Source organism: Anomaloglossus baeobatrachus, chromosome 3 (assembly GCF_048569485.1).
Source record: "Anomaloglossus baeobatrachus isolate aAnoBae1 chromosome 3, aAnoBae1.hap1, whole genome shotgun sequence".
Taxonomy (NCBI): Eukaryota; Metazoa; Chordata; class Amphibia; order Anura; family Aromobatidae; genus Anomaloglossus; species Anomaloglossus baeobatrachus.
This window is the reverse complement of record NC_134355.1, coordinates 59,794,396-59,810,782: the sequence shown is the minus strand read 5'-3', so window position 1 is coordinate 59,810,782 and position 16,387 is coordinate 59,794,396. Positions and strand designations below refer to the sequence as shown.

Genomic DNA, 16,387 nt, shown 5'->3' with positions numbered 1-16,387 from the left:
GTACCGTATTTTTTGGATTATAAGACACACTTTTCCTCCCAAATTTTGGAAAATGAGGGGTGCGTCTTACAATTCGAATATAGCTTACTGTGGGGGCTGTCGATCGGGTGAGTTCGGGCGGCCGGGTGCTTGTGGCTGCGTGCAGGCAGCCAGGTGCCTGTCGGTGCCTGTCCAGGTGGCCGGCTGGCTGCCACTCTGTGCGTTCGGGTGGCTGTGCGGACTGCGGTGGCTATGCGGCAGGTGTCCCAGTGTGTCTGCGGACCCAGTTTCAAATGATGGCGCCGGGAGTCAGCGTGTGCGCAGATGGAGCTCTTGGATGAGAGCTCCATCTGCGCATGCGCCGCTCCAGGCGCCATCATTTGAACCAGGACCGCGGACACACTGGGACACTCACTGGCGTGCTCCACCACTGACCCGCCGCTGCCACCACTGACCTACCGCAGCTGCTACCATGGACCCGCCGTGCCTGCCAGCACAACCTCTGCCCCCTGTGATCTCGCTTCACCACGACTGCTGCCCCCCTCCGGTAAGACAACATCAGAGTATGTAGAAAAATAAGCACCAGGCACTCCAATTGATGTGAAAAAAGAATGAATTTTATTGCAACTTCAAACAGTTCAACGTTTCGGTCGCTGATTGGACCTTCTTCAAGAACCTGTCTTATGATGGTTGAAAAGTGAACAAAGGAAGTACAAGTATGGATAAGAAACCAGGTGGGAAGTGGACCTGTTATAAAGAGGTTTTGAATGGAAATTCACCTATAGCAAACTGTGGGTGAATCAGTAACCAGTAATGATGAGGATTGCTCCAGAAGGGGCGGAAAAGAGATGTGCGGTATCCACCGCTTGTAATAAAGATAAGGTAATCTGGCTGAAGTGTCATCAAAGTATAAGACGGACCCGATTTTTATTTTTTTTTTTACCTTTTTTTATCTCTAAATTTGGGGTGCGTCTTATAATCCGGTGCGACTTAAAAACGAAAAATACGGTAATATTCACCCAATCACTTGTGGACACAGAGAGAAAAGGGCACCTATGCATGAACAATATATGGGTCCTTTGCAGCCCAAGAACTCATCAAAATGCACAATTTCACCTGTGTTGAAGGTAGTAAAGGGCCCCCAACCACCCTGCCTACTCCAAGCTCTCTATGTGCAAAGTCTATAGTCAGTGAGCTACTAATCAGAAGGGGATTTGGGTGTGGTAAGACTAGTGTAGTCCAGGCAAAGATAATCCCAGGTGATAAAAAATTAACTATAAGTAAACAACAGCACACTAGGTAACAAATGACACATGGATGAACTTTGTGTGTCAGCCCTTTGTCAAGGGTGTGTCACGGGTGACAGTCATATGGTTTCTGGCTATAGAAGGTCACAGCGTTTGGCTGCGCAAAATGCTCCCTGAATTTCTATTGTTCCTTCTGTCAGTATTCATTGGTATAAGTAGCTTTCCTGCTGAAATTTCATCTCTCCCCCTTTTGGACCCAGCAGCAGCTCGCCTTTCACCCAGCTGCTGATCATCAGTAATCTCTTGGTGTTTAAATACTCCCTTCTTCTCTGGACTGATGCTGGTGATATTATTCAGTTCATTCTAGCTCTGGTTGCAAACAGGTGGCTTGCTCTCATCTTTAGAATAGTTCCTGAAGCTTGCTGAACTCCTACCTGAGTCACCGGTGGATAAGCAGTGCCTGCTTTTTTCCCCCGTGTGTCTTCCTTCAGCGTTTAGTGGAGTTGACAAAGAGCAAATCCCACCCATTCTCTATTTAACCCTCCGTCACATACAATAGGCCTGACAGGCACATCTCTTTTACTTTCATTTCTCCTTCCTCACCAGATTGTGAGGAAATCCCCTCCCTCCAGGTAGTCTCCTGTCTCTAGCAGCTCTGTGAAACCTCATACCACAGTTGGATTGCAGAGCTTCAGGAGGACAGATATAACTGCGCTAATCTCTCAGGCTCATTGTATGTGAACACGTCACACTCAATAAGGTTGGTATTTTATGTTTTTATTCATTACATGCTCTGCAAGTGTAATTTTTCTGGGGAAACTTCAGGATCTAATTCTGATTGAATATGTGTTTAACCCCTTCACGACCGGCCGATTTTTCGCTTTTCCGTTTTTTAAATTTTTCAGTCAATATGGTCATCTGAGGGCTCATTTTTTGCGGAAGGAGCTGTACTTTTCAATGAAACCATAGGTTTTACCATATAGTGTACTGGAAAATGGCTAAAAAATTCCAAATGCAGAAAAATTGCAAAAAAGTGCGATAGCACTATTGTTTTTGAGATATTTTATTCACTGTGTTCACTGTTTGGTAAAACTGATGTGTGGGTGTGATGCTTCAGGTCAGTGCGAGTTCGTAGACACCAAACATGTATAGGTTTACTTTTATATAAGGGGTTAAAAAAAATCGGAAGTTTGTCTGAAAAAAGTGGCGCACGTTTTATGCCATATTCCGTGACCCGTAGTGTTCTCATTTTTCGGGATCTATGGCTCAGTGACGGCTTATTTTTTGCGACTCGAGCTGACGCTTTTAACGGTACCATTTTTGCGCAGATGCTATGTTTTGATCGCCTGTTATTGCATTTTGCGCAAAAGTTGTGGTGACAAAAAAAGTCATTTTGGCGTTTGGAATTTTTTGCCGCTACGCCGTTTACTGATCAGATTAATTGATTTTATATTTTGATAGATCGGGCGTTTCTGAATGCGGCGATACCAAATGTGTGTATATTTTTTATTTTTTTCTGCCATGGACCGTGTTCTGCCGTGTGGAGCATACGTGTACCCATGTGCTCCACACATAGATATGTCTGTTTTTCTCCGGCATCACGGGTGTCACACGGACCGCACACAGACCACACGGATGTGATCCGTGTGACACGCACCGGAGAAAATACACGTGCCTGTGAATTAAAAGGAATTTCTATACTCACCTTCTCCAGCGTTGCTCTCTCTGCCGCTGCTGTCACTTGCTTCCGACCCTCGCTCATTATGTTCATCGCATATTCACTCCACTGCGGCCGGAAGCAGCAGCAGTGGGGAGTCGGCAGGACCGGAGACCGAAGATCAGCACCACGGACAGCGACGCCAGGGACAGGTGAGGAGAAAGTTCCCGTTCTCTATGTGTTATCACCGATAGCAGACAGAAAACACACGTGTGCCATAAACACGGCACACGGAGGGCAATACGCACCTTTGACACATTCGTGAAAAACGTGCGTGGTTTTCACGAACATGTGAAAGAGGCCTAAAACATATAGGGCCAGATTCACCAAAGATGCGCCACTCATCCAGAGCTCTGTTCATGCAGATGCATGCGTTTCTTGATGAATCAGGAGCGTCTGACTCCAGAATGGTCCCTCATCGGGACCAGCAAGAAAAACACGGTAAGCCAAAAAAGAATGTGGAGCAAGACGGTTCCTAAGTTCCTTGTGTGAACGGAGCGAGGCATGGGTCATCACCCCTCCAATCTACGAGAGAGACAAAATGGCTATATCCACCACCAGTCCAATATGAATGGGTGGAGTAATGGGCACACATGCAATGACCGCATCACTGACACAGGGGGACTCGAAGACTCAAAGGATATTTGGGGATCTTTACAATCATAAATTTACAGTCTGTATGATGTTTTGTTGGAAAACTCCTCTAGCTTTCAGGGCAACTAACCAGAACAGTTATACAAGTGCATCTAAATTAGAATATCCTCAAAAAGTAAATTTATTTCAGTAATTCAATACAAAAAGGGAAATACAGATGTTATATATGAGTCATTATATATATATATATATATATATATATATATATATATATATATATATATATATATATATATATATATAGAGAGAGAGAGAGAGAGATATATAGAGTCATTACACACAGATGGTCAGATGGTTCTATTCCAAGTGTTTATTTCTGTTGATGTTGATGATTATGGCTTACAGCCAATGAAAACCCAAATGTCATTATCTCAGAAAATTAGAATATTATATAAGACCAACTGAAAAAAAATATTTTAAAATCAGAAATGTTGGTGCCTACTGAAGAGTCTTTACAGTAAATGCCTCAATACTTGGTCAGGCTCCTTTTGCATGAATTACTGCATCAATGCGGGGTGGCATGGAGGCGATCAGCCTGTGGCACTGCTGAGGTGTTATGGAAGCACAGGTTGCTTGAATAGCAGCCTTCAGCTCGTCTGCATTGTTGGGTCTAGTGTCTCTCATCTTCCTCTTGACAATACCCCATAGATACTCTATGGGGTTTAGGTCAGGTGAGTTTGCTGGCCAATCAAGCACAGTGATACTGTGGTTAGTAAACCAGGTATTGATTGGTACTTTTGGCAGTGTGGACAGGGGCCTAGTGCTACTGGAAAATGAAATTCCCATCTTAAAAAGCTTGTCGGTAGAGGGAAGCATGAAGTGCTCTAAAATTTCTTGGTAGATGGCTGCGCTGACTTCGGTCTCTATAAAACACAGTGGAGCTACACCAGCAGATGACATGGCTTCCCAAACCATCACTGATTGCGGAGACTTCACACAAGACCTCAAGCAGCTTGGATTATGGCCTCGCCAGCAGTCCATTCCTTCCCAAAATTTTTGAATGGCCTTTTCTTAATCCTATCAAGGCTGCGGTTATCCCGGTTGCTTGTACACTTTTTTCTACCACACTTTGTCCTTCCACTCAACCTTCCATTAATATGCTTGGATACAGCACTCTGAACAGCCAGCTTCTTTAGCAATGACCTTTTGTGACTTACCTTCCTTGTGGAGTGTGTCAATGACTGCCTTTCAAGTCAGCAGTCTTCCCCATGATTGTGTAGCCTACTGAACCAGACAAAGGGACCATTTTAAATTCTTAGGAAGCCTTTGCAGGCGTTTTGTGATAATTGTTCTAATTTTCTGAGATAATGACTTTTGTGTTTTCATTGGCTGTAAGCCATAATCATCAACATTAACAGAAATAAACACATGAAATAGATCCCTCTGTGTGTAATAACTTTATATAATATATGTGTTTCCCTGTTTGTATTGAATTACTGAAATAAATGAACTTTTTGAGGATATTCTAATTTATTGAGATGCACTTGTGTATCATATGTACCTTTTCATGACTGCAGAGTATTGGGCAATGCATGTGAGCCCGATAACCAACAGCAAGGTAATCTCTGTATATCGGGAACCTAACCTGTAATGCCACTATCTGGGTAAAGGAATCTCCATGTCTGGGCAACTAGATTCCAGCTATAAAGGGGAGTGAACACAACCTGGTTATAAGGCGGAGTGCTCAATCAGAAAGAGATGCATTACATAGATACAAAAAGACTGACCCGCACATCCAATAGGTGTGAACAGGTGCTTGCTGAAAAAACATTGTAACTATGAAACATATACAGCTGCACTCTGAAATGCTAACTGTGAGGCAAATCCCGGGATATGAAGATGAATTATGACTCCAGTCATAATCCCTCATCACTCCCTGGCAGTGCCCCCTCCCTTCTTGTTCTCAGTGTTCCACTTACACCTCCATGGCCATGTCCTGTGATATGGAAATTAGGTGGTGTGGGAACAATGGACACAGGATGACTCCCTGCCGTCACCCTGTAGTAGGAGCTGCTAGCTAGTTAGCAAGGCTATGGAAATAGCCAGACAGAACGACTCCAGTAAAAAATGGTTCATATCTCGCAAGCCATATTTCCGATAAATATGGCAACCATAAAAATGGTGTCTCTGCATGCGGACGATGCCGGCACACCCTTTTTATGGGAGCAGGACATTGGGAAATGCCCCAGGCGTGATATCAGCCAATGGGGAACTGGCAGACAGGTCATGAGTCCCCTCGTTCTGTAGCTAAATTCATAACTGTCACAATGAGAGCATTGGCGTCCGCCTACGACGCTCCCAGGCAAAGTTATGGCCCATATTCCATGTTGGGATATTGTCCATAACTCAAGCCAGGGGTGGAGCAGTGCTCCCTGTGAGGTCACGAAGGTAGGAGGGGACCTGGATCTGCCCAGGTTGATAACCCTACTTCGGCCATTTTCCAGCGTTCTTCTCGCTGGGGGCACGTGTAGGAAACATCTGTGGGAAGGATCCTAGAAACCTGGGTACAGCGCCCCCCTGTGGCCAGACGTAACAAGGTAACTGCTGGAACTGTGTATGCCTGTTTGTAACCCATGCTTTGATTGTAACTGTACTCTGACATATGTATATTCTGTAGATTCCCTATTGTATATATTGTAGTTTCTAGTGTGCTTTAGGCTGATTAAATTATATAATTAATCTTGGGCTGTTCTGTTATCTCGATCTTGAATCCCACGTCTGTGTGTTCGGCTAATAGTTACCGTGAAGCGGTTGGTGGCAGCGAGTTTGTGCCAAGGATTATTGTGGGGAGGCCAGTGAGATTCGGGGAGATTTTATATATTCCGCCCGCGGAGGTCGGGGGAATATATACCCTACTCTCACCGGGGACCCTTCAATAATCGGCATAAGTAGTATAGCGGCCTCCTTGCTTATTGTCGGGCAATTCCATAATTGGCCTGACTATAAGAGGGGCGCTAGAGAGCGCATCACGTGCTCTGTCGGTCGGGAGGTATAAAGGAGGGGTGACCCCCCACTTGTTACCCCCCGATTGTGACGTACTGGTAGCCAGCGCGGGGGATTTCTGAGTGACCCCCCCGGTGGTTTGTGACATATTGGTGGCATAGCGGTGGGATCGAGATAATAGTGTGTGTGAGTGTGAGACCCATACTCCCAGACACTAAAGACTGCCTGCAGCAGCTGTGGCTGCTGGGGTCTTCAGACTAGCTCAACACTAGAGTGTCAGAGTGCAGATACTGTAAGGTGTGTGGAGGCATCAGGTGTCAGTTCTGTGTCAGTGACCAAAAGTCTGCAAGAATGGCTGATGGCACCAGGAGCAGAGCTATGCAACTGGCCAATGCTAAGGCAGGAGCCGAAGAGAGGGAGGACGGTGCTGTGGACAGCAATGAGGAGGTTGCCCACGAGTCCTCCAGGAGCTCGACGCCAGAAAACCGTTCTGCCGAGGACATTGCGCAACCTGGCACTGCTGGACAAGATGAGGAGGAGCTCACCCAAGGTTCCTCAACGAGCCAGATGCCAGCCCTCCGCTCTGAAAGGGACAGTGAATCGCCTAGCTCTGCAGCGTGCCGCAGATCACCACGTGCCATTCCACCGAGCCTGGGAGGCTCGGATAGCCTTCTTCAAATGGCTATGGCCCTTCTCCAGGCTGGAGACCAGAAGGGCTACAAGGAACTCCTGGCAGAGCGCAGGGCAGAGCGGCAGGCAGCGCGTGACGCTGAGGCTGCGGAGCGGCACGCAGAGCGTGAGGCTGCGGAGCGAGAGCGGCAGGCAGCGCGTGAAGAGCGAGAGCGACAGGCAGACCGTGACTACCAGCTGCAGCTAGCTCAGCTCCGGCCCTCATCAGCCACATGTGACCTTCGAGACACCAAACTTCCAAAGGTCCGTGTTGAGGACTTCCCAGTGCTGGAGAAGGATGGAGACTTGGACTCTTTCTTGACTGCTTTTGAACGGACTTGCTTGCAGCACCATCTGGACAAGGACCAGTGGGCCAAATACCTGACCCCCCGTTTAAGGGGTAAGGCCCTGGATATCCTTGGGGACGTGCCTGCTGAGGCAGATCAGGGCTACGACACCATCAAGCGGGCCCTGATCCAACAGTACAACCTCACTCCAGAGTCCTACCGCAAGAAGTTCCGGAGCCTACAGAAGGGACCAAAGGACTCCTGGGCTGACCACCGGCGGGCACTTGCCCGAGCTGCCGACCACTGGACCCAAGGCCTGCAGCTTTCCACCGGACCGGAGATCCTGGACTTGTTCATCACGGAGCAACTCTTGTGGAACTGCCCTGAGGATCTCCGCCAGTTCATCCGAGACCAGAAGCCAAAGGGGTCCACGGCTACAGCTGCCCTTGCCGATGACTACACCAACAACCGGGCCCCTGAGGCCAGGAGAGCGGCCACCAGCAGCACCTGGAGAGGGGGTAAGATGAATTCGGCGACTGCCCCACCTGCCCCTAGACTGCAGGGGGTGTCCCCCTCAACTCCCCTCTCCAGGCCCGTGGCGGAACCAAGACGGTGCCACCAGTGCAACCTACCTGGACACTTCAAGGCCATGTGCCCTCAGCGTCCCAAGGCCCCGGCTCCGTCCCCGTCCCAAGGGCCGCCCAAGGTGTATTGTGTGGGTGGGGGTGGTGGTAGGTCCCTGGACAGCTTCCAACCTGTCACCGTCGGCCGGTCTGTGACCATAGGACTGCGAGACAGCGCCTCGGAGGTGACTCTGGTGCGGCCTGAGATGGTGTCCCCCCAAGACTTGATCCCTGGAAAAACCCTCGCTGTCTCCGGGATTGGAGGCACTGACCCGGCGCTGCCTGTTGCTGACATTTATGTGGACTGGGGCGCAGGGCGGGGGGTGAGGGAGGTGGGGGTAACTGATCGGATCCCTGCAAACGTGCTACTTGGGACAGATTTGGGGCAGATAACCTCCCAGTTTGGGCCCCCCCCAAGGGCTGAACCTTCAGCCCGTACTGACATGACTCCTAACAATGTTAATGTGTTATCTATGAATGATGTAAGGGAGGAGGGAGTGAACTCTGATATTTCTGCTTGCATAGACACCATAGACACACACTCAGCTGCAGCTGTGACAGGGGAGGGGGTCAGAGAAAGGTGTGACAATGCCTCTACAAGTAACCAGCCTGTGAGCTGGGATCTGTTGCCCTCTGCAGGGATAAGCAGAGAGCAGGGTGCTGCAGGGGGAGGACCAGTGTGTGGGGTGGGGGCTACCACAGCAAATGTGGGGTCCCCAGAGATTTCACAGCGGGGTTCTGTTGCTGCAGGAGGGGAACAGGCAGGTGAGATTGGGGCCGGTCCAGGAGCGGAAGTGCTCCCAGGTAAGATCTCGGTGCATGGTTCCCCCACAACCGGGGTGTCAGGAAGCCAGGTAGGTCTGCCTGAACCGGCGACTTGGTCAGGAACGGAGGAGGAGCAGGCACGACCCACGGTCGCAGCGGCTGTGGCCGCTGTCACCCGCAGTGGGAGTGCTGGAAGCCAAGGGGCCTCCCGGAGGTCCGATAGCTCTTCCCCTTCTGACCAAGTGGCAGCCGAGTCAGGTGGAGGCCAGGACACAGGTCCCGGGGTACTGACTGAAGATGTGACAGTCTCGTCGATTCTGGCCACATCTAGTCAGGGGTTCCAGGCAGCGTTAGAAGCTGACGACAGCCTTAAAGCTCTTAAGGAGCAGGCGGCACAGCCTCCCTCGGACTCGGACCCGGAGCGAGTGGTCTGGGACCAAGGACGGCTGTACCGGGCCACGGTCCAGCAGGGTTCACCGGAGGCGTGGCCCAGGGACCGACAGTTGGTGGTACCCTATCCGTTCCGGACGGAGTTGTTGCGGATCGCACATGAGATTCCGATGGCCGGACACCTAGGGATCGCTAAGACCAAGGCCAGGTTAAACCAGCATTTCTACTGGCCAAAAATGGGGGCCGATGTGGCTGCCTACTGCCGTTCGTGTGAAACCTGTCAGAGAGTGGGGAAGGCGGGGCCACGCCCCAAAGCCCCACTGGTATCTCTGCCAATCATCGATGAGCCTTTCAGGAGGGTGGCTGTGGATCTGGTCGGCCCGCTGGCCATCCCCAGCAGCTCCGGGAAACGCTTCATACTGACGGTAGTGGACTATGCCACCCGGTACCCAGAAGCAGTGGCCTTGTCGTCCATTCGGGCTGACAAGGTGGCCACCGCATTGCTGGAGATTTTCTCCCGAGTGGGTTTTCCCCAGGAAATGCTCACTGACCGGGGGACCCAATTCATGTCCCAGCTGATGGAGGCCCTCTGTAAGCAAGTCCAGGTGCGACATCTGGTGGCCAGCCCGTACCATCCACAGACTAATGGCCTGTGCGAGCGGTTTAATGGCACCTTAAAGCAGATGCTTAAGATGTTGGTCGACTCCCATGGGCGTGACTGGGAGCGGTATCTCCCACACCTGTTATTTGCTTACCGGGAGGTTCCACAGGCCTCAACAGGATTCTCACCGTTTGAGCTCCTGTACGGGCGACGTGTGCGGGGCCCCCTGGCTCTGGTGAAAGAGGCTTGGGAAGGGGATTTGGCCACCCCTGGAGTGTCCGTTATCGAGTGTGTCATGCGCTTCCGGGACAAAATGCAGGCCTTGACGCAACTGGTACACGACAATATGGCTCAAGCCCAGGCCGATCAGAAGCGTTGGTACGACCAGAACGCTTGTGAGAGGACCTACCAAGTGGGTCAAAAGGTGTGGGTACTGGTCCCCGTACCACAGGACAAGCTTCAGGCAGCCTGGGAAGGCCCATACCTCGTGTACCAGCAGCTCAACCCTGTGACGTACCTGGTCACCCTGGACCCTGCCCGTGGAAGGCGGAAGCCCTTCCATGTGAACATGATGAAGGCACATCATGAGCGGGAGGCATGTGCGCTCCCCGTGTGCAACCTGCCCGAGGAGGGAGAAGCGGAAACCCTCTTGGATATGCTAGCCCAGGTCAGGGCAGGCGGATCCATTGAGGATGTGGAGGTTGGCCACCAGCTCTTGGGAGACCAACGGTCCCAGCTGTGGGCCACCCTCCTCCCCTTCCGGGGGTTGTTTACCAACCAGCCCGGAAGGACTGACTTGGCTGTCCATCACGTGGACACTGGGGATCATCCCCCGATCCGGCGTTCAGAATATCGGGTCTCCCTGGAGGTGCAGCAACACATGCGCCAGGAGATTGACGAGATGCTGAAGCTGGGGGTGATCCAGGCATCCAACAGCGCTTGGGCCTCGCCTGTAGTCCTCGTCCCTAAGAAGGACCGAACCACTCGGTTCTGCGTGGACTACAGGGGGCTCAATGCGGTCACGGTCGCCGATGCGTACCCAATGCCACGCATCGATGACCTGCTCGATCAGTTGGCCGGGGCTCAGTACCTGACCATCATGGATCTGAGCCGGGGATATTGGCAGATCCCCCTGACTCGCAAGGCCAGGGAACGCTCTGCCTTTATTACCCCATTTGGACTGTACGAGTCCACGGTGATGCCATTCGGGATGAGGAATGCCCCTGCCACTTTCCAGCGGATGGTCAACACCCTGCTCAAGGGACTTGAAGGGTACGCGGCCGCGTACCTGGATGACATTGCCGTCTTCAGTCCCACCTGGGAGGACCACCTAGAGCATCTAGCACAGGTGCTCAGGCGGATCCACCGGGCAGGTTTGACCATCAAGCCGGGAAAGTGTCAGCTGGCCATGAGCGAGGTCCAGTACCTCGGTCACCGGGTAGGTGGGAGAACACTGAAGCCCGAGCCTGAGAAAGTGGAAGCCATCGCATCCTGGCCCACCCCCAGGACCAAGAAGCAGGTGATGTCCTTCTTGGGGACCGCTGGGTACTATAGGAGGTTTGTTCCATGCTATAGTAGCCTGGCAAAGCCCCTGACGGACCTCACCAAGAAGAAGCTGCCCTCTGCAGTCGATTGGACAATGGACTGCGAGACAGCCTTCCGGGCCCTAAAGGACGCCCTGTCCAGCCCGCCCGTGCTACAGGCAGCCGACTTCACGCGGCCGTTTGTAGTACAGACCGACGCCAGTGACTTCGGCCTCGGTGCGGTGCTCAGCCAGGTGGACTCTGCGAGCCAAGAGCACCCAGTCTTGTACCTGAGCAGGAAGCTGTTACCAAGGGAAGTTGCCTATTCCACGATGGAGAAGGAGTGCCTGGCCATAGTGTGGGCCCTGCAGCGTCTGCAACCCTATCTATACGGGCGCCACTTCATCGTGGAGACGGACCACAATCCCCTCAGCTGGTTGCACACCGTCTCTGGGACGAATGGGCGATTGTTGCGATGGAGCCTTGCGCTCCAGCAATACAACTTCACCATTCGCCACAAAAGGGGCCGTGACCACGGTAACGCAGACGGGCTGTCCCGACAAGGAGAGGTCGCGGACGGGCGCACGGGGGAACACCGGAGTGTGCTGCCCCCTAGCGCCCTCAAAAGGGGGGAGGTGTGAGGCAAATCCCGGGATATGAAGATGAATTATGACTCCAGTCATAATCCCTCATCACTCCCTGGCAGTGCCCCCTCCCTTCTTGTTCTCAGTGTTCCACTTACACCTCCATGGCCATGTCCTGTGATATGGAAATTAGGTGGTGTGGGAACAATGGACACAGGATGACTCCCTGCCGTCACCCTGTAGTAGGAGCTGCTAGCTAGTTAGCAAGGCTATGGAAATAGCCAGACAGAACGACTCCAGTAAAAAATGGTTCATATCTCGCAAGCCATATTTCCGATAAATATGGCAACCATAAAAATGGTGTCTCTGCATGCGGACGATGCCGGCACACCCTTTTTATGGGAGCAGGACATTGGGAAATGCCCCAGGCGTGATATCAGCCAATGGGGAACTGGCAGACAGGTCATGAGTCCCCTCGTTCTGTAGCTAAATTCATAACTGTCACAATGAGAGCATTGGCGTCCGCCTACGACGCTCCCAGGCAAAGTTATGGCCCATATTCCATGTTGGGATATTGTCCATAACTCAAGCCAGGGGTGGAGCAGTGCTCCCTGTGAGGTCACGAAGGTAGGAGGGGACCTGGATCTGCCCAGGTTGATAACCCTACTTCGGCCATTTTCCAGCGTTCTTCTCGCTGGGGGCACGTGTAGGAAACATCTGTGGGAAGGATCCTAGAAACCTGGGTACAGCGCCCCCCTGTGGCCAGACGCAACAAGGTAACTGCTGGAACTGTGTATGCCTGTTTGTAACCCATGCTTTGATTGTAACTGTACTCTGACATATGTATATTCTGTAGATTCCCTATTGTATATATTGTAGTTTCTAGTGTGCTTTAGGCTGATTAAATTATATAATTAATCTTGGGCTGTTCTGTTATCTCGATCTTGAATCCCACGTCTGTGTGTTCGGCTAATAGTTACCGTGAAGCGGTTGGTGGCAGCGAGTTTGTGCCAAGGATTATTGTGGGGAGGCCAGTGAGATTCGGGGAGATTTTATATATTCCGCCCGCGGAGGTCGGGGGAATATATACCCTACTCTCACCGGGGACCCTTCAATAATCGGCATAAGTAGTATAGCGGCCTCCTTGCTTATTGTCGGGCAATTCCATAATTGGCCTGACTATAAGAGGGGCGCTAGAGAGCGCATCACGTGCTCTGTCGGTCGGGAGGTATAAAGGAGGGGTGACCCCCCACTTGTTACCCCCCGATTGTGACGTACTGGTAGCCAGCGCGGGGGATTTCTGAGTGACCCCCCCGGTGGTTTGTGACACTAACCATGAATAAATTAATTCTGGTATTGCATTACTGCTATAGGAATATTTGAAAAAGGGATGTTTAGCTTATGTATTGGCCAATGCATGTGCGCCCGATAACCAATGGCAAGATAATCTCTGTATATTGGGAACCTATGCCTGGAGATGCAAACATGGAGGTTTTTTTACCCAGATAGTGGCATTACAGGTTAGGTTCCCGATATACAGAGATTACCTTGCCGTTGGTTATCGGGCTCACATGCATTGGCCCATAAATAAGCTAAATATCTCTTTTTCAAATATTCCTATAGAAGTAATGCAATACCAGAATTCATTTATTCATTGTTAGCATTTCAGTGTGCAGCTGTATATGTTTTGTAGTTACAATGTTTTTTCATCTAGCACCTGTTCACACCTATTGGATGTGTGTCGCCCTGGGCAAGCCAGGGGACACCGGTCACAACACCACCACACCCCACACTCCAGGTAGGCACATCTGCTAACCAGAAATCCTTGTTGCCTTCCTCCAGGAGTCTGATGATGCACACCAGGGGGTGGGCCAGGCGGTTGGCTCCGCCCACCGAGGAGCTCACAACTCTGGAGGCGGGAAAACCAGGCAGATAGCCCCGGGCAGGGGAAGAGTGAAGTCCAGTGAAGGGCTAGAGTAAACAACCAAGAAGTGAAAGTGGAGGAAAGAAAAGGAGTAAAGGAGGAAAGCAAGAAGTGGTGACAGAGCAGAGAGAAGCCTGAAGGTCCAGCTTTGTGTAGGGCCAGAACAGCAAGGTCAGCGACGGCGGTGACTGTCCGGAGGGGGACCGTTTGGAAGTTCCTGGAAGGACCCCGTTGGCTGTGTGCCCGGTGGTCTGGAGCAGTGTTCCGAAGGACAGTCAGCACCAGGGCAGGGGCCTCTCGGACCCCGGCAAGGCTAGGAGTCGCCAAATTTGCCGAATCCGTCAGTGAAGGGGACGTAGATCCCCCAGCAACCAAGTCCCGATTGACGGCAACAGCCCGACCATTACAGGGGAGACACCGCCACCGCCAGGGCACCAGTTTCCCCAGGGCCAGCGCCTGCGGGCAAAGTGTAGAGCTCCTCCGGCCCAGATTGCAGTCGGGGAGCGGGTAACCGGAGGGAATCCACCGCTACCATCAGTCAACACAGGTGCAAGGAAGAGAGACATCACCGTCACCTACCCGGAGTGCAGGTGCAGCCGTCTGTGGGACCGTCCTACCAGCCGTTTGGTTTACCGTGCAAACTGTGTCCAAGTCTCAGGCTGAGTGAGTACCACAGTGCCGCAAGGCACAGCGCTGTCCCCGCGTCCCTGCGCCCTCCAGGCCCTACACTTTACATCTCTTCACTGGGCCCCGGGATCACCAACCCCTACCCACGGAGGGGCAACACAACACCTGGCTGCTCCGCATCACCATCCCCGGGACCCCCACACTGAGCAGCGGTGGTACAATTACCACAACCGTGGGTGGCGTCACGAACTATAACAATCCCCACACCCAACAAACACCCCCCTTTCACTCACGGGCGAGGAGTGTCGCTCGAGAAACCCCGGGATCCGGCCTACAGCTCGAGCCACCAGGAGCAGCTGCCGGACCCGAGCAGAAGGGGTGAGCGCAGTGTGCTGACACCCTCCTCCCCGCCCGCGACAGATGTGTGGGTCAGTCTTTGTATATTTGCAGAGTATTGAGTCCATAGATGGCAGTGGTGATTGCAGACACAATCACAATGGTGAACCTAAGGGGTACTTTGCACGCTGCAACATTGCTAGCCGATGGTAGCGATGCCGAGCGCGATAGTACCCGCTCCCGTCGCAGATGCGATATCTTGTGATAGCTGCCGTAGCGAACATTATCGCTACGGCAGCTTCACACGCACTTATCTGCCCTGCGACGTCGCTTTGGCCGGCGACCCGCCTCCTTCCTACGGGGGTGGGTCGTGCGGCGTCACAGCGACGTCACACGGCAGGCGGCCAATAGAAGCGGAGGGGCAGAGATGAGCGGGACATAAACATCCCGCCCACCTCTCTCCTTCCTCATTGCAGGCGGGACGCAGGTAAGGAGATGTTCCTCGCTCCTGCGCCTTCCTACACAGCGATGTGTGCTGCCGCAGGAACGAGGAACAACATCGTACTTGTCGCTGCAGCGAAATTATGGAAATGACCGACACTATACAGATCACCGATTTTCGACGCTTTTGCGATCGTTTATCGGTGCTTCTAGGCTTTACACGTTGCGACGTCGTTACCGGCACCGGATGAGCGTCACTTTCGATTTGACCCCGACGAGATCACAGTAGCGATGTCACAACGTGAAAAGTAGCCCTAAGGGTCCACTGACAACATTCAGTCCACACATGAGCATCTGTAGATAATACAGTCACTCATTGCTTAGCACTAGCTGTCCAGTTGGATTCACAGGGATCAATTAGAAGCTGCTTATTATGCTCGTCTTAGTGTTGTTCACATCCTGGATCAAAGATTGCTCTCATTAAAATGCTGGAATGCCACATTACAGCCGAAAAACAGGAACTTGAACGAATTAGGCTGAGACACCAGCGTAATTAGTCAGCAGAAGTGGATGTCTGACACTTGGTGTTCAGGGAATTCCTTTTCTTCTTTGCATGGAAAATGTTTGTCACTTTTTTTTTTGTTTTTAGATTTTTTTTAATGTTTTTTTTTTTTCTTGTTCTATTTCTTCTTAATTTTAATAAATGTAATCTCAGTAATTGCTCTCCAGGTGTAAACGCTGGGGCAGGATTTCTGTGACTATTTTTATGCTCTGTGGCACCGTACCGCTGTGCTTAATGCATTATGTAAGAGTCATTACTTCAGCTTACTTACCCAATGCAGTGGCCCAATGCAGACCTTGGCAGCGAGAAGCAGAACGGTCGGGTCTGTGGGACGCATCTTAGAGCACTCTTTCAATACTGAAACAGCATAGGCAAACTGCGGGAGCAAAGGAGAGAGCTTAGAAAACAAAATCCGGGAGAGGAAATGTTATTAGAGCATCTGCTACTGGTTTCTGAGCTAGAAGCAATGGTTTATTTGAGTTTGTTCAGATAAATACTTAAAAATAATAATAAAA

At 51.4% G+C, this 16,387-nt stretch overlaps 1 protein-coding gene across 1 annotated transcript in view; it reads right to left on the bottom strand.

The window, feature by feature from the left end:
• TTC7A (tetratricopeptide repeat domain 7A) overlaps positions 1–16,387 on the bottom strand; it is a 515,691-nt gene that overhangs the window by 260,964 nt on the left and 238,340 nt on the right. The window contains exon 11 of the mRNA XM_075339201.1: positions 16,144–16,248. Coding sequence (XP_075195316.1) covers positions 16,144–16,248 — 105 coding nt within the window. The remainder of the gene's footprint in view (positions 1–16,143; positions 16,249–16,387) is intronic.